This window comes from Sus scrofa, chromosome 9 (genome assembly GCF_000003025.6).
Source record: "Sus scrofa isolate TJ Tabasco breed Duroc chromosome 9, Sscrofa11.1, whole genome shotgun sequence".
NCBI lineage: Eukaryota > Metazoa > Chordata > Mammalia > Artiodactyla > Suidae > Sus > Sus scrofa.
The window spans coordinates 39,454,107-39,476,565 of record NC_010451.4 but is presented as its reverse complement, the minus strand read 5'-3'; the positions used below and the strand labels follow the sequence as shown (position 1 = coordinate 39,476,565).

Below are 22,459 nucleotides of genomic sequence, written 5' to 3'. Positions count from 1 at the left end.
TTGAAACCTGTTTTCCTGGTAGAGACAAATGCTAGGGGAAAGGACAGCATACCCAGCTTAAATCCGCCACAAAGAAAGTGACTTCTTTGGCCAAAGACTCTCTCTTACCTGTGTTCTTGCAGCTGCTGTTCAAGGCTCCGTGGTGCTTCTTTACAATAAAGCTGACAGGTGTTCTGGGCTTTTGACAGAAGGCTGGGCTTCTGGAAGGCAGAAAAATACAAGTCTGACATGGTGTTATGTAGGATGCAGTCATTAGACTGTACTTCTGCCTGGGGACGAAGCCAGGCGAGTCCTCTGGACTCTGCACAAGGTGCAGGGACTGACGCTTGCTGAGACCCTGCGGCTCCAGAGCTCTGGGTCAGCAGGCCTGGCTGCCTCTCCTCTGACCTGCTTTGGTTTTCTGTCTCTATATTGTCTTTTCTTTTTTTGTCTTTTTAGGGCAGTGCCTGTGGCATATGGAGGTTCCCAGGCTAGGGGTCGAATTGGAGCTGTAGCCGCCAGCCTACACCACAGCCACAGCAACGCAGGATCCAAGCCCCGTCTGTGATCTAAGCCAGTTGTCTGTGGCAACTCTGGATCCTTAATCCACTGATTGAGGCCAGGGATGGAACCTGTGTCCTCATGGATACTAGTCAGGTTTCTGCTGAGCCACGATGGGAACTCCTGGTTTTCTGCCTGTAAACGTCCTCTGGGATGATGAGAAGAGTGGAGTTAGATCCATAGCAACATAACACCTGCTGAGTGGACAAGTGAGTCATCTATGTTGCATCATTTTAAGATCTGCAGGTACCAGGAGAGAGCTGACAGTACATTTTTGCTGACTTGAGTGTTCTATTTTATTTATTATTCTTTAAGAGGCATAACACAGAAGCTAGGAAGCCAGGATTCCCTCTCCTGCTGATCAGTGGCAGTATCCTTTTCTGGGGTCTGAGGACAAATCTTTTTTAGTTGCCAATACAGAGCATACAGTTAAGTCTGAACATGCTTCTAGAAACCACGAGTGCAGAGTCAGGCCTACCTGCCTATAAAGAATTAAGCAGCTACTCTACAAAAATACCCAGCAAAACAGGTTCCTGCTGTGTAGAAAGGCAGATTCCAGATGAACAGGTGAGCTGGGGCGATGAGGGGGAGGGTCCCACCTGGAGCCTGTGCTGCAGGTACTGGGCTTCCAGGCTGGGCCTCGGGGAGAGCTGGGGGTGCACGCTGCCTGGGAGCACCGACATGCTCTTCTGCTGCGGGGAAGCTTCCTCCTGGGGATCAAGGGTGAAAATGCTTTCAATTTCCCACGTGGGAGAGAGGCTCAAATCTCAGTTTAAGCGCCTTGGCAAATGTCCAAGAGGAACTCCAACTCCGTTTAGACATAATACTCAAGGCTTTTTACGTGACTAGTTTGCTGAGGGTGAATCACTTTGTAGAAAATGTATAATATACGTGCATTAGCTGCAGTAAGTGGTTAGCTAGGCAGTGCTGGAGCCAAGGTCCCTGATGTCACCAGAAGGTTATTACCTTTATGTGGGCATCAAATGCTATAATATCTCTGAAGTACTGAAGATGGGCTCAAATGTATTAGAAAAGCAGCAGTATGTTTGGTGTTTTTAGCATAAATAGCTCATTTATAATATTTAATGAACTAATAGCACATCAAAAATAGTGGCAACCAGTTTCTCATTTGTAGTAAGTTCTTTATTCTTAATTTCCATGTGTGTGTGCATGAAGGGCAGACTCAGGGTAATTCATGTAAAATCCGCCCTGTGGACAGAGCACAGCTGGAAGTGTTGGGGCCGCCGTGTGGATGGGTCTAACCCCGCCTGCTGGGGGCGGACGGCGGCAGCAGGCTCTCCAGCTGTGGGCTTTCCAAAACAACCTGTCTGCTCCAGGACTGGAGTAAACCCTCTAAATGAAATGACACACCTTCTGAATAGACTGGGGCCTCATTCTCACAGAGCCACGGTGGGCAGGGCCCAGAGCACCCACCTGAGGGCAAGTGCTGGCCAGGTCTTGGAGTTGCGGGGCAGGTGGGGCCAGGTTAGGCTCCGCCTCTGACCCCATCTGCTCATACAGCAACTGAACTTTGTTCAACTCTAGGATTCCTTTGGTTCGAGCCAGGTTCTGAAGATGTTGTCTGAATGCTACGATTCCTGAAAGAAAGAATGATGATCAGTGTAAAGAAAACACAAGGCCTTTCAGTGGCCCCAGGTGTGAAACCAACACAGAGCCAGGGCCTGTCAAGTCCCGCGGTCTGAGGGCTTTTCGAGCTGGAAGAGGAAGCGGTCACCTTGGGTGAGGGAGGTGTCCGACGCCCGGCGGCCCTCTCTGAAGCTCACTGGAGACCTGTTGTGGGCCTCGCGTTTCTGGGAGCTCAGAGCCTGCATGGCTGGGTTGGCAGGTCTCAGGCTCACGAAGGGAGACGTCATGCGGGGCGAGGGCTGGTTGGCTACCATGATGTCCTTCAGGGAGGGGTCGTCCTCAAGAAAGTGCAGGTCCCTCTGAACAGACCCCATGTCATACTCAGAGTCCACACTGTCCAGGGAGGGGTTGTCACTCATGGAGAAAATTTTTCCTTAAGAGAAAAAAACCAAAAAAAAAACCATGAAAACACCAATAAATAGTACCTTCTTGGAACATGGACCACAAAGCATAACCAGCTTGAGTTTCCACAGCTGCAACATCCTTAATCTCCAACCAAAACATCTTTTCAGAACGTTTTTACATATCAGTTTAACCAGCTTTGAATTTAGTGGGGAAACGCCTCCAGAACCTGTAAGATCTTAGCCACTGCAAAAGGGCCAGGCTCCTTGAGGAGTCATACAGCACTTGGATGAATCCTGGGAGTCAGGGGAGCCAACCCAGAGACACTCTGTCCCAGGCTCTGCTACCATCAGGTGATGCTGGGAGGACGCAAGCCGGTACTCCCTGGACATCGTACCTGAACCAGGCATCATGACCAGCTGGTTGGTCACCTCCGAGAGAGTGTGCCGCCTCTGTCCGCTGCGCGTGGACTGGAAGGTGTCGAAGGCCTGACTGGGGTCTTCTTCGGCCTCTCCTTCCGTCTCCAGTCCTTCGTCGATGGAGGTCTCCATCATGTTGCTGGGCAGAGACTGGCACCCCTTCCTCACCAGGATGGGAGGCACAGGGTCCAGCAGACAGCCGTTTACCTAAACGTCAGGGTAAGAGGGCGTGAGAGGAAAACTGTCAGTTGCTGCTCTGCTGAGACATGAGAAACATCCACAAAGGCAAAAATGTCAAGACCTGTGGCAAATCAGAAATTAAGAAAAATATTAAAAATGTACATAGTTGTTACCAATGACAACATGTAGATCAGAAGTTAAGGCAAGCACTTAGAGACAGAAGCCCATTATGACCCAAATTGGCACTGCCTCCAGGTTTCTCTGAGTCATCAGTATTACAATAAACAGTTTTTAAGTGGTTTTCAGATGAATGGAGGTATATCAGCTTGAGGTCTACCAGTTATTATTTGTTTTAATAAGGGAAATGAAGAGGGGGAAGATGGGCTTTTACGAAAACCGAACTGCATGGCTCACAGCTAAGAAAAGAGTAGTCACCAGTATTCTAATTTTTCAACCACAAAACATCCTGGAAGGCTCTGGACATACTTTTATGTTCATAATTTCAGTACCTGCACATTTGATTTCATCTTTAATTGGTTCTGTGTGCCTGAGGAATGGCAAAAGGAATTCTTTAAAGACAGACATGCCACAGAAAGGAGCGAAAAAACCAAAAAACCAAATGGCAAACAGCCACAGCCTTCCATTATAGAATAGCAAGCGACTCCCAGGCCCTAGTTCCAGCAGAGGTTAACGCGCACCAGCACATGAATTCTCTCTCCTCCAGCAACACACACACCAGCGACGGGTCCTGTCCCGCGGGATGAGCTCCGCACGGTGCTGAGCGAGCATTCTGCCTTCCTGTGCAGTTGCCAAGCAAACCACCTCACGGCGGGCAGAAACAGCACACAAAAGGGAGTTGTGGTTGCGAGTTCTCCAGGCTGGTAAAAGCCCCAGTGAGGAGGCAATTATTTACCTCATTACCTTAACTATTCCCCCGCGGAAACCAATCCAGTTTTCTCCTATGAATAGCTGCTCAGGAGCAGCCAGGCATAAGAGGCTGAGTTCCCAGCAGTACTTTCACCTGGAATACACTGGGCAGAGCTATTGTTTCCTTTGGAAGCCAGAGAAGCTCATGTATGGGAGAGGTGACGTGGGACATCCCTGTGCCAGACACAGGAAACTTTCCTCTTATGGCAACCAGCGTGCGAGCCCTTTATTTGGAGAGGGGGACTCGGGTGACTCAGATCCTTGTTTGCTTGGGGGAGGGGACAGTTATTCCATAAAAACAGCTCTGGGGGCCGCAGCCCTTCCTTGGACAAGGTGGCTAATGCACCACAGGGCTTTCAAGCAACAAGTGGTCATTTAAAAAGGAAGGGTTCCCAGACCAAGACCAATCTTCCCCACCACCGGCCGCACTGGAGAACAAAGACTCTGAAACCTGGCCGGCAGCTCTTATGCGCCCCTTGACCCTTCCCCAGCTAAGTGTTCCTTTTTTGAGTCGAAAGTTTTCTTGTAGGAAAAAGTGGTGGTTTGGGAACTTAACATTCATGCCTCTACATTCCTTGGCTGTCTACTGATATAATTTTCTAAGACTAGCCAAGGACACTTTAGAAATGAAGAAAGCAACAGAGAAAAGACTGTTATCAAGTAAATATCTGCTGAGCGCCCTCCCATTTTACAGCCAATGTCAACTTTTTATCAGGGATTTCTTACAGGATAGCCTTACAACCATCTTCCTTTTTTCCTTAAAGAAAAGCCGCTTTTTTGAGTACTAAAAACCTTGCAGCCCTCCAAATTTATGATTTTTCTGCTTATGCATTATCTCATCTAGACTATGAGAAGAATTACGTCTTTCTTTTTAAAACATTCTTTTTTTTTTTTTTTTAATTAACTTACAGTTGATTTACAATGTTGTGCTTATCTTTCGTTTAAAAAGGCCTGCTAAATTCAGTTTCCCCTGGGACAGGTAGATAACAATGATCTGGTTTCTGATGAGGCTTGCTGACTGAATCAGAAACTACAGCGGTGGCCCTTTCACAGTTAAGAGGCATGCCCAGAAAGCTGCCCTGGGGCCCATTCGCAGCTGACAGGTGTGGACACTTCCAGCTCTCAGGGCATTCCCTAAGCAGGTGATGACCATGTCCCCTCCTGCCAACTGAGCCAGGGACTTGTTATAACAAATTAAACTCTAGGATTTTGTGACTGAAATGCTGGGCCGCCCTACTTTAGTGACCTAAGCTGTTGGTAATGAGACTTTTGCCCCAGGAAACAATCTAGGCTGTGTACTAGAGGACTTCAATATATAATGTGGGTGAAATGTACATTGCTTAATACTTCGTTTTTGCCTTTTCTTAAAGCTCAGTCGATCTCTTCACTTCTGACAAGAGACCACATATGCAGTACATAGCAGACAAGCAGGAGACAGACTCTCAGAAACTATGCCACTAACTAATAACACCCCGGAACTGACCACAAGTACAAGACTCTAATGCAGGAGACCAGCAGACTGTTATGGACTGAACATTTGTGTCTCCTCTTAAATTCATATATTGAAGCCCTAACCCCAGTGTGGCTGTATTTGGAGATGGCATCACTCAAGAAAAGTGATTAGATCAGGTCAGAAGGGTGGGGCCCTGATCCTGCAGGATTGGCGTCCTCATATGGAGAGACACTGGACAGCCCTCTGTACACGGGAGCACCAGGGACAGGCCCTGCGAGGATGTGAGAAGGTGGCCCTCTACCTGCCGGGAAGAGTCTTTACCGGAAATCATACTGGTCACAACCTTGATACTGAACTTCTAGCCTCAGGAACTGTTTGTAAATAAATTTCTGTTGTCTAAGCTCCCCAGTCTGTGGCTTTTTGTTTGGCAGCCTGAGCTGAGTAATTTCAGCAGACTAATGCACAGTACTAGACAGTGAGCCTGGAGGCTGAGAATAGGCCTTATTTAATTTGTATCCCAAGTGTCTGGCAAGTTTGGCAGATACTGAAGTGGCACAAACCTCAGCTCCATCACTTATTAGGCAAGTTGCTTAACTTCTATAAAGCTCAATTTTTTGGTTTCACTTGTAAAATGGGAGTAAAGTTGTTTGGAAGGATTAACTAACACACATATATTATCATTATTTCTTGACCAAAGAGAATGCTTTAACAATGAAGTTTTTAAAAGCATGAGAATAAAAAATTTTATTGTATTTTACCATCTTGAGGCAATTTAAAATAGTCAGGTGAGGAAGAAAAAAACTGGATAACCCCAGTTCTAGAAATTTATCCTGAGGAAATAATCAAAGGTATAGTCAAGAATTTATACACAAGGATATTCACCTGAAGCATATACAAGGAAGCAAAAAAGTTAAAGTACCCGATGTCCCAAGATAGGAGAGTAGTTAAATGAGGGTACATCTAGTACAATATATTAGGCAGTTGTTAAATATAACTCCTGCTTTCAAAGATTTCATGGCATGGGAAAAATGCTCATGATGTTATATTATGTAAAAAAGCTAGGTACAAAATTACATGTAATAGAACACAATTTTGTTTTAACAAGTCTCCCTATGTACTGAGTCACCCTATTCTCATCCACCCACCTATCCATCCATCCACCCACCCATCCATCCATCTATACCTACACTGAGAAACATACCAAAGGGGGTCTACCTTTGGACAGGGGGATTATGGATAAATTAATTTTTTTCTTTATCCCTCTCTGAATTTTGGTTTGCTCTTTTTTAGTTATAAATTTAAAAATTCAAATTCAGATGTTAAAGTGCAATTTCTCCCCTTTACAAAGTCTTAGAGGTTAACATTATTACAAGTTATTTTATTTTTTGTCTTTTTAGGGCTGCACTTGAGGCATATGGAGGTTCCCAGACTAGGGGTTGAATGGGAGCTGCAGCCGCTGGTCTACACCACAGCCATGGCGACACCAGATCTGAGCCGTGTCTGTGACACACAACACATCTCACGGCAACACCAGATCCTTAACCCACTGAGCGAGGCCAGGGATGGAACCTGTGTCCTCATGGATACTAGTCAGATTCGTTTCCACTGAGCCGTGATGGGAACTCCAAGAGTTTTTGATGAATGTTCTTTTCAGACCTTCTCTTATGCATACTACTTTTATAATTTAAAAAAGGTGTTTTCTAAAGCATCAATAGACTTGGAACAGCTCTACAACACTTGCACTGCACTGTCTTTTTTCTTTTTGTAAAATTTACTTATTTTTATTAAAGTATAGTTGTTTTAGCGTTGTGTCAATGTCTGCTGTACAGCACAGTGACCCAGTCATACATATATATATGTTCTTTTTCTCATAGTATCTTCCATTATGTTCTATCCCAAGAGACTAGCTATATAGTTCCCTGTGCCATACAGTATACACTTGCATTTTCATAGTTTCATTTCACAGTTCCCTTCCGCTCTCCAGCTATCAAGATGGTTAACTTGGAAAATCCTTTAATTATAATCTCTAACAAAATGTTAAAAATGACTAAAGTGTCTTTGTGTGTGTGTGTGTGTGTGTGTGTGTGTGTGTGTGTGTGTAAAGTCCATTATTCTCAAAAGATAAAGACTGACCCCATGGGACTTGCACCTGACCCCCAGGCAGGCTCTGTGCCATCTGGGGGTCTCAGTTACTGCTCACATTTGGGTTACTGACTCAGAAAGGTGATACTTTTTGGAGCAATCCCAAACCAGTGTTTCAGTGCAGACTCTCTGAGGGATTTTACCGACAGTTTTAAGTTTGAAGACTTCTGGGAGGGAGGGAGAGGTGAAACCTCTGAGGGGCACAATAGCTGCCGCCAGTTGAGAGTAGAAATGGCTGGGCAACACGTGTAGTTAGGCAGCATCTCTTAGGAGACAACCAACAGGCGTTACAATAAATGCATATGAAGCAACAGCAACAACAAAGGGCCAGTGTCTCTGACAGTTTTGTGTGCCTGCATTTATTTACGGGCCCCAGAGAAAGAGGTGCTAGGAAGGGAAGAGGCACAAATAGTACTGCTGACATACATGAAACAGTCCACAAATAAGGTCAGTGGATGTCTATGGCCTGGCTGAATGCCAGGGTGGGTGGCTAGTTCCAGCGTGGCATTGCTCTTGCTACAAATGCAAATATACCATCTAGCTTCTGTCTGTATCTTTTACAAAATCATTCATTTCCTGTCTGTTTCCTAGTTACGGTAACAATCACAAGCTTTAAAAATAGCTTGCCCTATATAATACGGCAGACAGTGCCCAATCTGTGTTTTGGGCCTGATGCCCTCACAGCCAAGCTTTTAGCAGCAGACTGCATTTTAATTTTTTCAAGGGAATTAGATTTTAAAAATAAATGAATGATGTTGCCCCAATTTATGTCTAAATTTCTGGGTGAGAATGTGATAGCAGTTTATGAGGTTATTGAACACACTAGGCAACCACAGGCAGAGGCAACAGACTGTCCACAGAAGTGGCCTCATTCTCAGGGACAGGGACGCAAACTCCTCCTGGTCAGTGACTGGGATTTACACCTGCTTATGGCAGCCTAGCCTCAAGCTGCCTTGACTGAGCTCTAGCTAAAGTCACCGCTTAACTTCTGAATCAGCTCTGCCTCCAGAGCTTCCTGCTTCTGAAAATGGCATTCACCTTCCCAAGCATCTGCACTCAAAAAAAAAAAAAAAAAAAAAAACCCCAAAAAACAAAAAAACCCACTGTTATTGGTTTGGATTTCTTTTCTCCCAACCCTCATAGTCTGTCGGGTTTATCTGTGCAATCTCATCTCTGAACCCCTCCAGGCTCAATTCTGAAGCAAACCATGGATCGCAGAACTTCCTTTTCAAAATATCTTCAATTGTTTCCTCCTACCCTGGAGAAGTCCGTCTAGAAAAACTTCCCTTGAGAAGGCTGAAACGCGTCCCCACGCTGAGAACCCGGCTGCTAAGCTAATCATCTTTATTTGTACGCCTCCCTTCCTGGGCTCTCTTCCTCAGACTCGCAGGGCTCCTGCTCTGATTGGAATGGACCTGAGTTTTCCTGAGGCCTGCGGCTACACAGGCCTTTCTCTCCACTGGGACATCACACCTAGTTCCCCTCCACCCCGGTTCTGCCCACCTCTCCCTTTCCAGCTCTGATAGTGAACCGAAAGGCATTCCTGCTCAAACAGGCCAAAAGCACCCCCCCCCCACCCCACCTAGTCTTGCAGGACTTTGATTTTTCTCTCCTTAAGGGACCAAGTATGTCTGATCAACTTAGCACCTGGCACACTGTCTTTAGTTATGCATCATGTCTCTTTTGCTAGACCACAAACTTTGAGGCAGAATTAATGTCTGGGCCATCTTTTTGTTACCTAAAGAGGCTAAAGAGACAGGAAACCAGTAGTTATTGGGTCTCTATAATCTGTCTAGAACCTCACAGGTACTCTCTCAATCATCACAACAGTCTCACGAAGGTGGTATCCTCATTTTATACAAAAGATGGAGGTTCAAAGAAGTTAGTCACTTTGCCCAGGTTCACACAAAGCTGGTGAAGAACAGTCTATTTTAAACCTACTCTAAGACCTGCCCACTAATACGATCCTCCGTGTATCACTCATATCACTAAGCACATAAAACACAAATTAGAAGTGAGATGTCTCTTCCACATACTAAAAGCCAACTTGATGCAGCTCACCAGAATAAACTTATCTCCTTTAAGTATGTTCAGACTGGACCAGAAAAAGACCTTTAACTGACCAAAGAGATGGCCCATCGTTCTGCAGCTGCAGCGCAGGCAGCAGCAGAGCAGCCATGGTAACAAAGGTCAAAGCCCAATTCAGCACGGTGGTTATATTTCTTTTTTTTTTTTTTGTCTTTTTGCCATTTCTTGGGCCGCTCCCGCAGCATATGGAAGTTCCCAGGCCAGGGGTGAATCGGAGCTGTAGCTGCCAGCCTACGCCAGAGCCACAGCAGCGCGGGATCCGAGCCGAGTCTGCGACCTACACCACAGCTCATGGCAACACTGGATCCTTAACCCACTGAGCAAGGGCAGGGATCGAACCCGCAACCTCATGGTTCCTAGTTGGATTCGTTAACCACTGCACCACGACGGGAACTCCTGGGTATATTTCTGTTTGCAAAATTACAAGTGGTTTTAAAAAAAAATCCAAAACCTATGAAGGATCTAGAACTCGAGAGCAGGAACTCAAGTTAAAGGAAAGTGAAAAAAGAAGGAATTCTGGAAAGTACACCTGCGGTCTGACAAGCTGGAGACGAGCTGAGTTGAGCCCTGGCACTGTTCTCAGGCCTTCTGCACAAAAACAACACTCTTGAGTGACTTGAGGAAATGACCAAGCTCCGCTAAGCCTAAGGACAGCATCTCTAGACCAAGTTCTAGCCTCCAGCCAACCTGCCAGCTCGGCATCACTCAAACACATCTGTACCTTTGGCGTGTCCACGCACTCTTCCTCCATGAAGGCTGCTTCCGCCTGACAGCCCGAGGCTGGAAACGCAAAGGCGTCCACGTTGGATGCCGGTGGGAGGAGGGCAGATCGCATCAGTCGCACGTTTGGCGAGTGCACGGTCACTGGGAGCCCCACAGTTTGTGCCTGCAAATAGGGCAAGAGCAGAACGTTTGGGCACATTAGTTCTTGCTATATAAATTACAAAACTCTGTAAATAAGATAATTCTTTCTGGGGCAACTAAAGAGCGATCTGTTGAAACTCTGGACAAGATGTGATGAAGTACAGGTGTTGACGTGAGCAGTCTCGGCAGGCAGTTATTCTGAGACGGGCCGGGCTGCACAGAATTTCGCTCTCATTCCATGATGACGCACATCACTTTCACAGAGATGACAAGAAGGCCAGTCTTCATAAGGAATCTAAGGAGGCTTTTTTTTTTTTTTTTTCCAGTCTTATAAACATATATTGTCTATATTCTTAAAAATTTACCCTGGAAAGATACAAAGAAGAACAGAAAAGTCCCTGTCTCAAGGAGCTCAAAACTGGACCAGAGATAGATATGCACAACACTAACTGTAATACAGAGGACACTGCAGTAGGGTGTCTATCTGCATCTGTTTTTGTTTTTGTTTTTTTGGTGGGGTATGAGGCGAGATGTGTATATTTTGTGGAAAGGGTATGTGTGAAGAGGAAGAGAGAAGCAGCAGCTACTTGGAGGGGATAGGAACATCCTTCTTTAAAGGAGACACAGACTGAACACAGCCTGCTTGTCCAGTGGAAACAGATGTTTATTGCTGAGCAAGTTATATTCCTGAAGTCAACCTACTATACAAAGTCCTTTCTTCATGTCTTCTTTGTTAAAAACTCCAGGTAAACAAGTATTACAAACTCAAAAAATCATTTAAGGAGTTCCTTTGTGGTGCAGCGGGTTAAGGATCTGGCATCGGGCCACTGCTGTGATGTGGGTTCGATCCTGGGCTCAGGAACTTACATATGTCGCAGATGCAGCCAAAAAAGCAAGTCATTTAAAAGAGAATCTTCTTTACGATAATTGGCAAGGACTGATTTTAAAGATGAAACTGTTGGCTAATCCTTTCCTCCCCAACTCTTCCAAACTAGCAGAATAATTTATTAGATGTCTTTTGAACATAACAGACACTGCAAAATACCTGAGGGAACAATCATCATACCAGTTACTAAAAGGCAGAGAAATGGCCTTTATTTTTTCTGCCATTAGCACTTCAAGGGATATTGGATGGTGAGTGTTAAGTTCAAACAAATGACCTGGGATTGATTCCTGCCTCCATCACTTACTGTGTGAACTTAATCAGCTCACCTAACCTCTCTGAATCTTATTTTCTTCACCTCAAAAAAAGGGTAGGAGTTCCCATCGTGGCGCAGTGGTTAATGAATCCGACTAGGAACCATGAGGTTGCGGGTTCGGTCCCTGCCCTTGCTCAGTGGGTTAAGGATCCGGTGTTGCCATGAGCTGTGGTGTAGGTTGCAGACGCGGCTCGGATCCTGTGTTGCTGTGGCTCTGGCGTAGGCCGGCGGCTACAGCTCCAATTCAACCCCTAGACTGGGAACCTCCATATGCCGCGGGAGCGGCCCAAGAAATAGCAAAAAAAGACAAAAAAAAAAAAAATAATAATAATAAAATAAAATAAAAGGGTAAAAGGGTATAATATCTACTTCACAGTAAAATTAGGATTGTAAAAGGCAACATGTAAAGTCCTTCACTGGGTAATGTTAATTTCTCCTTTCTCTTAAGTCTTAAAATGATCACAATAATTTGATCATTACTGATCTAACTAGGAATTAGACTGTAAAATGATAAAATGAATACATAGTGTTGTTCTAATACTATCTAACTGTTCTCAGTTTAAATTTCAGGTTGATGGTTTTCAGGGATGGGGGCATATGTTAGAAATATACTTTACATCTGATTATACTGTGAATATATTTACAATATGCTTTATATTCCAACATTAACATCATTAGCTATATTGCATGAGATAAAGAATAAAATTGCAATAGCAAAGTGTTGCTATTATATGGATGGTAAAAACAGAAAGAAAATATATTGTATACTATTCTGAGCATGACAAAGAAACAGCTTTTCTTTTCTTTTTTCTTTTTTTTGGCTGTCCCCATGGCATGTGGAACTTCCCAGGCCAGGGTTCGAACTTGCACCATAGCACTGGCCCAAGCCACAGCAGTGATAATGCTGGACCCTCAACCACTAGGCCACCAGGGAATTCCAGAAATGGCTTCCTTACATCATCATTTCTCAGGCCTAAATCCTCAGCCACTTCTGAGACCAAACTTTTTTTTTCCTTTCAAGTATTAGTCATTTACTTTAACTTTTTTTTTTTTTTGGTCTTTTTTTTAAGGGCCACACCTGCAGCATATGGAGGTTCCCAGGCTAGGGGTCCAATCAGAGCTGTAGCCGTCGGCCTACACCACAGCCGCAGCAACGCCAGATCCAAGCAGTGTCTTCGACCTTCCACACAGCTCATGGCAACGCCGGATCCTTAACCCACTGAGTAAGGTCAGGGATCAAACCTGAGTCCCCATGGATACCAGTCAGGTTCGTTAACCACTAAAGCCATGACGGGAATTCCTAAGTTAACTTTTTTAGCCACAACGTAAAATTTAAATTTCCTAAAAAATTACATTTGATACATTCTTCTTACTCATATCATTGGCTTTCAATCAAAGGATAAAGCTGAACTCTGATTTCTGTTTCCCACATTTATTGGACTGCTCCTTCTTATTAGGGCAACATTCCCTGTGGATCCTGCACTGATGAGATACCAACACGATAATTCCAAATGTTGTTCTTCTATTCCCTGCCCTTATCAGCTGTGGCTTTTTTAAATGGCAGGACAGTGCGGAGCCAGACCAAGCAAAACACATTTTCCTCGACAACTTTCACATCCAACCTGGACCATAATAACTCACTGTGAACTTGCTAAGGACAGAGAAATAACTTTTTTTTTTTTTTCCCCTGGCTGCGCCTACAACATGAGGAAGTTCCCAGGCTAGGGAATGAACGTGTGCCACAGCAGCAACTGGAGCTACCGCAGTGACAATGCCGGATCCTTAAACCACCGAACCACCAAGGAACTCCAAGAAATAACACATTTTATTGTGACAATCACTTCATGGGAAATAGGATGATCAATTTTGGGGTCTGCTTTTTAGGACTCTTGCAATCACAAGTCTTTTTGGCACAACTTAGAGTATAAATATTTAAACCACGTGCCCTGCTCTAAAGAGCTGACTAAAGAATATGTTATTTTAATAAATAGATGGTTGATTAATATCTCAAGCAAGCAGATATTACCAGTTTCTTCGAGTGGCAGGAAACAATGATCATGTCCACTAACTGTAATGACTTTTTAGATCATGTGTTTATTGTCTTGAATCTCTTCTTCTGACTTTACGCTTTTTAGCATTACTAAAACGAAAATAACATTTTCTCCTATGGGAAAAATCTTCACTGCTCTGAAAGGAATATGCTGATTATGGTCAGAACTGTGTCTCCTGCCCAACCCCCAACCAGGTGTGAAAGCCCTAACATCCAATGTATCGGCATCTGTAGGTAGGGCCTTTAAAGAGGTGATTAGGGTTAAATGAGGTTGGGGACCTATTGCGATAGGACTGGTGCCCCGCTAAGAAGAGGATGAGACAGCAGGGCTCACTTTCCCTGCATGTGCCGAGGAGAGGCTGTTGAGGACATGGTGAGAAGATGACTGTCTACAACCAGAAGAGTCCCCCAGAACCCTGATGGCACCTTGATCCTGGACTTCCAGCCTCCAGAACTCGGAGAAAGTTTTCTGTTGTTGAAGCTGCCCAGTCTGTGGTGCTGTGTTACAGCAGCCCTAGTCAACTTTTTCTTACAGTTAGGGAGGGCAACCTCTAATCAGTAATTAAAGAATTGGGATGAGTGTTTAATTCTTGTCTACTTACGGCTGATGAAATGATGTGGAAGGACTGTTAAAAACTAGTAGTTGAAGTTTGCAAGGAAAAGGCATGACAAGGTATTTTTCTGGATAGTCATCTACAGTCAATTAGATGTAACATTTCCTGTATATTATGTGGCAAATATAAGTATGGTAAGTCTAAGATGGGAATCTCACTCTAAGCAGTAATAACGGCTTATTTATCACTATACCATAAACTCCTCAAGGGCAGGGACTGTTTCCTGGGTACCTACGAAACCACTTTGCCTGGCACATAAGTGCTCTATCTGCACTGAACTGCTGATAGCAGTGGACCAATTTTATCTTGCAACAAACTTAGGAAGTAGGTATTGCTATTTCCATTTTATAATCAAGGACACCAGAGCGCAGAGGCGCTGACTCACTTAAGTCACTCAGCTTGGTACGGAACCCAGGGTCTGCCTGACTCCACAGTTCATGTGATCTCTGCATGGGGTCTTGTCATTTCCCGGATTCCTTGTTGCTTCTCAAATAACAAGTGAACTGCCATTTTTTTAAAAAGATAGGAGAACATCAAATAATTCATGGTTGAAGGATTTACTCTACAATTTTAAGCATATTTATACTCATAAAAAGAAAAATCTACTTTTTTTTTTTTTTTTTTGGTCTTTTTGCTTTTTAGGGCCACAGTGGCATATGGAGGTTCCCAGGCTAGGGGTCTAATGGGAGCTGTAGATGCTGGCTTACACCACAGCCACAGCAACACGGGATCTGAGACGCATCTGTGACCTACACCACAGCTCAAGGCAACGCCGGATCCTTAACCCACTGAGTGAGGCCAGGGATTGAACCCTCATCCTCATGGATTGTAGTCAGGTTTGTTAACCACTGAGCCATGACAGGAATGCCAAGAAATCTATTTTTTAACAAGTTCAATACTAAACATCAGAATGTGAAATCTCATAGGGAAGGGAGATCTTCAACCCCAGTGCCTATTGCTTAGCATCCAGACAGGCTCGAGATAAGTCTGGGAATGAACATTTCTACTTGAATTAGATACATTTTAAGTCCCAGTAAGTAGCTTTTTACAGAGACTTGGGTCAATGTATAAAAGGAAAAGAACTCATAGGGTGCTTGGTAATAAAAAAACGATCAAACATAAGGAGCTACGCTATGCACCTGAACCGCAAGCCAAATGAAACACAACTTGAGATCTCCTGAGGAATTTGCTTCAAGAGTAGGTGTGAAAGGAAATCACGTACAATAACCTACGCGCGTGCTCAGGAGCAGTCATTTATGTAACCTCTCTTGTGTAACGTTTCAGGGGAACAGGGAGGAGAGCTGCTCCGCCTGGGGCTTTCCTGCCCCAGTCCCTCTCCTGGCAGCGTTTCCAAGAGGGAGGGGCAGGCACCACCTCCCTACTGCTAGCCCGGCTTTGGATTTCTCCTGCTATGCCTCCTCTCTATCCTGAGGGCAATACCAGTCCACTGTGAAGGACTTCAAGTGTTCAGATACTGCAACCCAAATATCTGGAACTTTATCTTATTAATACATTATTTTACTCACATTAGTATCAATATTCATATTATTTTAGATATTAAAGTATGTGTAACAAGATGTACCACTGCCTACTAAAATGAAGATTAATTTCCTTGGGTTTCTTTTCCACATACCCTGGAGAAACCAATGCAAAATTCTATTATAATCCTGTAAATTTTGTAAAAGTGCCAAACAAGAAATACAAAGTCAAAACTCTTTGGCTCTTACTTGCACTTTAAATAAGGTAAGCACTCCTGGAAATAGACAGAAATCCTAATGGAGCATATGAATGAACCACTCCTCCTCTTCTTCTTCTTCTTCTTTTTTTTTGACCACACCCTCGGCAAGTGGAGGTTCCTGGGCCCAGAGACTGAATCCATGGTACAGCAGCAACTCAAGCTGTTGCAGTGACAACGTCAGATCCTTAACCCACGGCACCACAGGAGAGCTTCTGCCCTTTTTAAATTTAATTTTTTTCTTTTCTTTTCTTTTTGGTCTTTTTAGGGCCGAATCCGTGGCACCTGGAGGTTCCCAGGCTAGGGGTCGAATCGGAGCTACAGCTGCCGGCCTACACCACAGCCACAGCAATGCTGGATCCTTAACCCACTGAGCGAGGCCAGGGATTGAACCCGAATCCTCATGGACATTATGTTGGGTTCTTAACCCACTGAGCCCCAACAGGAACTCTCCCTTTTTTTAAACTAAGGTTTTCTCTTTCATATATTTATGTAAGTTCAAAATGATATTCATTTTGCCCTCTATCTTGAATGATGATTATTTATGATGCTGTCTTATTTTGCTTCTATAATGTAATGACCCTGAGGGCAACAACTGTGTTTTATATATCCTCTCCCCTATAGTGCCTCATAAGAGAAGCATAGTAAATCTGCAATAAAAATCTATTAAATGATATTGAATGTACAGGCTAGTTACATTAATTCCTAACATCAGTGAATGATTTTAAAAAATGAGAAATCTCAAAGAAAAAACCTGAAATAAAGTTAATCCTTAAAAATAGGAAGAAGATAAAACATTTGAGAATCTAGTAGATGACAGAAACTTTACAGAGAAACAGGGGTAGAGGATGAAATCCTAGCCTTTTGTACTACATGATGAAAAATGTGTCAAACATGTGATCAGGCACATGCACAGGTAAGACTACTGGTTAATGGGGTGTTACCTTGGCAACTGTTTGTTCAGCAATGGTGCTGGGCCGCCGCTGGCGGGCATCAAGTCTCTGCTCCACAGGAAAACTGCTCCTATGTGATTTCAGGCGCTCCACCAACAAGTAATAAATGGCAGCAAAGTGGTTATAGCTCTTGTTCTGCAAGGCCTGGAAGAGAAAACAAGTGCCAAAGGCAGAGAACCATAAAAACTAACTCAATGATTTAAATCTTGCTAAAAATGAGGGAAGATATCTTTTTTTTTTTTTTTTTTTTTTTTGGCCTTGCCCGTGGTGTACAGAAGTTCCTGGGCCAGGGATCAAACTCGAACCGCAGCAGCAACCTAGGCCACAGCAGTTACAACTCTAGATCCTGAACCTGCTGAGCCACCAAAGAACTCCTTGGGTATTCTTAAAAACAGAGTAACAAGCAAAGTACGCCTCAAAATGAAAGCTGTTCCAGAACTTAGAATGGAAGCCAGATAACGTCAATAATTATATAAAGGGTGATACCGCTAAATGACTTGACTGACCCTTTTATATTAATAGGATCCATTTATTTTTCTGCATTCAGAGAAAATGCCATCGTTGTCTCATGTGGACATTCCCCAATGCTGTGATATGGTCCCATCACATAGCAGTAACTTTGCTCTAAGGTTGGTTAGCAACCTGAGCCCAGAGGCTCTAATCCACTGCCTCAACACAAGTCCAAACCATTGAAAACTCTGAAGTGAATGATTAAAGTCTTTGGGGAAATTTCTGGTGATTATTTTGGGCTGGAGAATGATATTTGGACGCCAGGTTGAGAGACGCTGTGTCTCCATCCTTAGGTAATTTTTTCCTCTTGTTTTTGCAGTCCCACCCTTTGCAGTCTCAGAAACCTTGCAAATAAAGTTGCTTCCCAATTTCTCACATTCCCGGCTGGCCAGCTCTCCCAGGATACTAACGGAACAGAAAAACAACGGCTCCTTTGGCTTCTACTTCCATATGACAGGCTGCATGGGTGCTGCGCAGTGTAGCTAAGTGCATGGGGAGCACTGGCAGCAAATGCTGCAGGCTCCAGAACTGCGCTCAGGCCGCAGAACTGCTGCTGTTGTAGATCTACTTCCTGGGCAAGTACAAAAAAACCTCACAGCAAGTGACGAGCAGAGCAGGGCAGCAGTCTGGTTTCACTCATGGCTACAATGGAGGGAAAGGCAGCACAGTTTGGAACACTTCTTCCTCACAGGGGGGCAGTTTATAGTCTTCCTTTCTATGCTTCATCTTTATTTTTTAATTTTTTAATTTTTGCTTTTTAGGGCCACACCTTTGGCATACGGAGGTTCCCAGGCAAGGGGTCCAATCGGATCTACGGCTGCCGGCCTACGCCACAGCCACAGCAACACCAGATCTGAGCTACATCTGCGACCTACACCACAGCTCACGGCAACGCCGGATCCTTAACCCACTGAGCAAGGCCAGGGATCGAACCCGCAACCTCATGGTTCCTAGTCTGATTCGTTTCTGCTGTGCCACAAAGGGAACTCCTATGCTTCATCTTTAAAAGCACTGTTTATTTTTTGCCTCTTGTGGAAGTATTAAAAATACGCACATCCTATGAATATGCTAACTGTTAAAGGACAGATATAAAGTTGACGAGTTTTCCAGGTTCATACTGTCTCAGCTCTATGACCCATGATACTTCCAAATCAGGAATCCACCTGTTTTTGCCTTCTTGGTTTCTTCAGTTCACATCCTAAATCCTGCTGGTTTTCCTAAACCCGATCCCTACCCTTCTTGTTTCCTGCTCAGTGTTCAGCCTTGTTTCTTATCTGCACATTTATGTTCCATACAAACTAGTTCATAACCTGTATAAAACTTTATGCTTCAACTTAGAAGACACTTTTTTTTTTTTGTCTTTTTGCTATTTCTTGGGCCGCTCCCGCGGCATATGGAGATTCCCAGGCTAGGGGTCTAATCGGAGCTGTAGCCACCGGCCTACGTCAGAGCCACCGCAACGCGGAATCTGAGCCGCGTCTACAACCTACACCACAGCTCACGGCAACGCCGGATCGTTAACCCACTGAGCAAGGGCAGGGACCGAACCCGCAACCTCATGGTTCCTAGTCGGATTCGTTAACCACTGCGCCACGACGGGAACTCCAGAAGACACTTTCTACTATGTATTTGTTAAGCTCCATCTTTGTCTTTTCTTAACCCTTTATAAACCTTTCCTTTTGAATTTTTGGCAGATGCGGCAGAAGGAAGAATTTAGATGTTGATTAAAAGCAAACGCAGACTGTGATGTAACTAACCTTCAGGAGCACTGAGCGGGATGCCTAGGTGCTGGGAAAGCCCATGCTGAAAGACCAGGATGACAGGTGTGAGTGTGAAATGTCAATGTACAAAGTACTACAAGAGTCCTAAAAGATTTTTTTTTTTTTTTTTTTTTGTCTTTTTGTTGTTGTTGTTGTTGCTATTCTAAAAGATCTTTAGTCAAACCTCTGACCACTTTACCTCAACGGTCTTCTGTTGATCTATTCCAAGGCCATGCATGAGTCGCAGAACCTGTTCGTTAAACTCCCCAATGGACGGCTCATTTTCTTGCCCTTGCGGATAGAGAACAGGTCTCTGCACAGGAACTTCTACAAGCATCCACTTATGCTCCTTGATTTGAGCGATGGTTAGCCGTTTGGACGGGTCTAGGACCAACATCCTTCGAATAAGGTGCTCGCAATCTATGGAAAACACAGTGTTACAAAGGTCACATAAATCACCTTCACTGCGGGGTGTTTGACTCCTGTGACTTTGTACAGGGGTGTTGGTTGCTGTATCCTCTGTAGTGCCCGCTGGAAACTGGAAGGGCAAACGAATAAATGGGTACCTGAAGGCTACTTGTATTTGTCAAGTTCACATAAGGAATGCTGACACATAAAATTAACCATCACTGTGAATGAAAACTGCAAAACAGGAGGTGTAGGTTCTTCCAATTCTGTGCTAAATGAATCTTTCTATTGAATTCCTCAACTGATAAGATCTAGACACAGACTTAGAATTCCACAAAATGAAAACAAAAACAAAAAACAAGCCTTCTTCACAGAACAGGCAAATAATCAACAGGTCCTTACAGTCGCTTCTGAGGCCGCGGTGCTAAGGCGATTCGAGGCCAGGGCTCTCCAAGGAACTGCTGCTTGTCTCCCTTCAGTGCCACTGAGAACATGTGCCTGAAACACTAGTTACTTCTGACATAAGTAAAAGCAGCACTGCAGCAGCTCTGGGCACTGGCTTGTTCTCTGAGCTTGACGTCACGCTCTGTACTCCCCCCACATCACTTGTTAGGTAGGTGCCAGGCACATGCTAAGAGCTTTACACATTCAATTAATCTGCACGACACCCCTATTGGAAAACTACGTGACATTTCCATTTATAGATTGAGTAAACTGAGGCCCAGAGAGGAGCTATAACTTGCCAAGGCCAGATTGCCGGTAGGTGGTGGGTTTAGGATTAAAACCAGGTGGTCTGGCTCCAAAATCTTTCCTCTTAACTACTAGACAGTACTTCTGTTACTAGGAACAACTAAGTTAAGGACGATAACCAAAATGTAAACTGAGTAAACCTAACTGCTGCCTATGCAACAACGCAGTACAAGACTGGTAAGGATTATGGCATTTCTTCTTAATGCAATAGTTTTGCTAGTTGGTTTTAAATTTAATTAAACAAAACTTTTATAACTTCCACGCAAAAGACATGTGAAAATCCATTTCATATTTAGAGTAAAATGGTTGGGAATCTGAATCTACAAAGTGCTTCTCTTCGTCTAAAATAAACCTGGGACATTTATAGTCAAGAGTAAATGGGAAGACTTGCTGTTAATCTGGGAAACTTTCTGTTTCCAGTTATAAGCAGGAAGGCTGGAATTTCTCTCACCTACATGGAGGGGGTTGCTTATTTCTCTGGCTTGTTAAGTGACTCAGTCACTTTACTTGGCACCCAAACTCTTAGAAAAAGGGAAGCCTTTGTCTAGGCACTCGCTTGGGAGAACAGCCTCTGCAAAGCGCAATTTTAAGATAAACAGGTCATTACCTTCTGACATGAAATATGGAATCCGGAATCTTCCTTCTAAAACTCTCTGCCTCAAAATTGGAAGCGTCGGTCCATCAAAAGGAAGAGCTCCACAGACAAGGACATAAAGAACGACTCCCATGCTCTAGGGGAGAAAACAGTACAGTCACTTTTCCACTGAGAACTTCAAACACTCTTTGTTTTCCTAAACATCCCCGGGGCTCTTAAAACAGATGGACTGAAAAATCCTTTTGTTTGAATTTACTTTTTTTTATAATTAAAAAAAATCTGAAACATCGACTACTGCAATAAAGCATCCTATAATAAATACCAAAAGAATTACATTTAATCATTTTGTTTACTACTTAACTCCAAATTACTGCTGATAGTAGGATGATAACATCTGTCCCTAAAAATTCTTTCCTAGAATCTAATTCAAGATGCTCTAATTACGGTCCAGTGCAGGGGAAGTATGACCTTCTGCCTATGTGTTAGGTAGCAAGAGCTTCAAAGATGGGCCAGAGTATCAAATATTATCATTACAGATGCATTTAACACAGCAAAGCAAAGAAATACCCAAATATCCAGCTGTGGTCCTTCATACTGCTGCCCTTCAAAGACTTCTGGGGCTGCATAAGGGGGGCTGCCACACCATGTTGCCAGCAGTTCACCACTTTTAAAGAAATTTCCAAAACCGAAATCTATTGGGATGGAAATAAATGTTACTTTCATCTGTGCTCTCAAACTATACTGAATTTCTTATGATAATGCTATATTAACAGTATCACTACTATTCACTCTGTGAGGATGGGATGACATGTATCTTGTGATGCTTCCTTAACACTTAGCACCATGAATAGCAAATAGTAAGTATTCAATAAATATTTGTTGAGTGAACGTGTTAATGAATTATGTTTTCTTCTCAAAGAGAATGAGTGAGAGGCTGGAAAAAGACTACGTCTTTTTTTTCCTTTCTTTTTCTTTTTTCTTTTTAGGGCCACAGGTGCAGCATATGAAAGTTCTCAGGGTCAGGTCAAACTGGAGCCACAGCTGCTGGCCTTCGCCACAAGCCACAGCAATGCCAGATTCTTAACCCACTGAGCAGGGCCAGGGATCAAACCTATGTCCTCATGGATTCTAGTCAAGTTCGTTTCCACTGAACCACAACCTGAACTCCAGACTTTATGTATTTTTTAAGGCTAAAAGAAAATCCATTGGTAGGGACAACGAACTTGAATTTGATAATCTTAGAATTTCAACTATTCCATGATCAAGAGCTCATTAGCTTATAT

At 43.8% G+C, this 22,459-nt stretch overlaps 1 protein-coding gene and 1 long non-coding RNA gene across 5 annotated transcripts in view; one reads left to right on the top strand and one right to left on the bottom strand.

The window, feature by feature from the left end:
• Positions 1-22,459, bottom strand: part of SIK2 (salt inducible kinase 2) — a 114,965-nt gene that overhangs the window by 6,954 nt on the left and 85,552 nt on the right. For 3 of the 4 annotated variants that reach the window (XM_021062768.1, XM_021062772.1, XM_021062770.1), the window contains 10 exons: positions 21,744-21,868; positions 21,189-21,312; positions 19,623-19,843; positions 17,145-17,297; positions 10,460-10,624; positions 2,927-3,155; positions 2,276-2,560; positions 1,975-2,138; positions 1,140-1,250; positions 109-200 (listed from right to left, as the gene is read on the bottom strand). In XM_021062768.1, the coding sequence (XP_020918427.1) occupies positions 109-200; positions 1,140-1,250; positions 1,975-2,138; positions 2,276-2,560; positions 2,927-3,155; positions 10,460-10,624; positions 17,145-17,297; positions 19,623-19,843; positions 21,189-21,312; positions 21,744-21,868 (1,669 nt within the window). The remainder of the gene's footprint in view (positions 1-108; positions 201-1,139; positions 1,251-1,974; positions 2,139-2,275; positions 2,561-2,926; positions 3,156-10,459; positions 10,625-17,144; positions 17,298-19,622; positions 19,844-21,188; positions 21,313-21,743; positions 21,869-22,459) is intronic. The other variant, XM_021062769.1, reaches the window with a different exon arrangement.
• On the top strand, positions 3,162-5,912 carry LOC110255432. The gene is made up of 2 exons (XR_002335630.1): positions 3,162-4,202; positions 5,426-5,912. It is a non-coding gene; the product is annotated as an uncharacterized LOC110255432 (long non-coding RNA).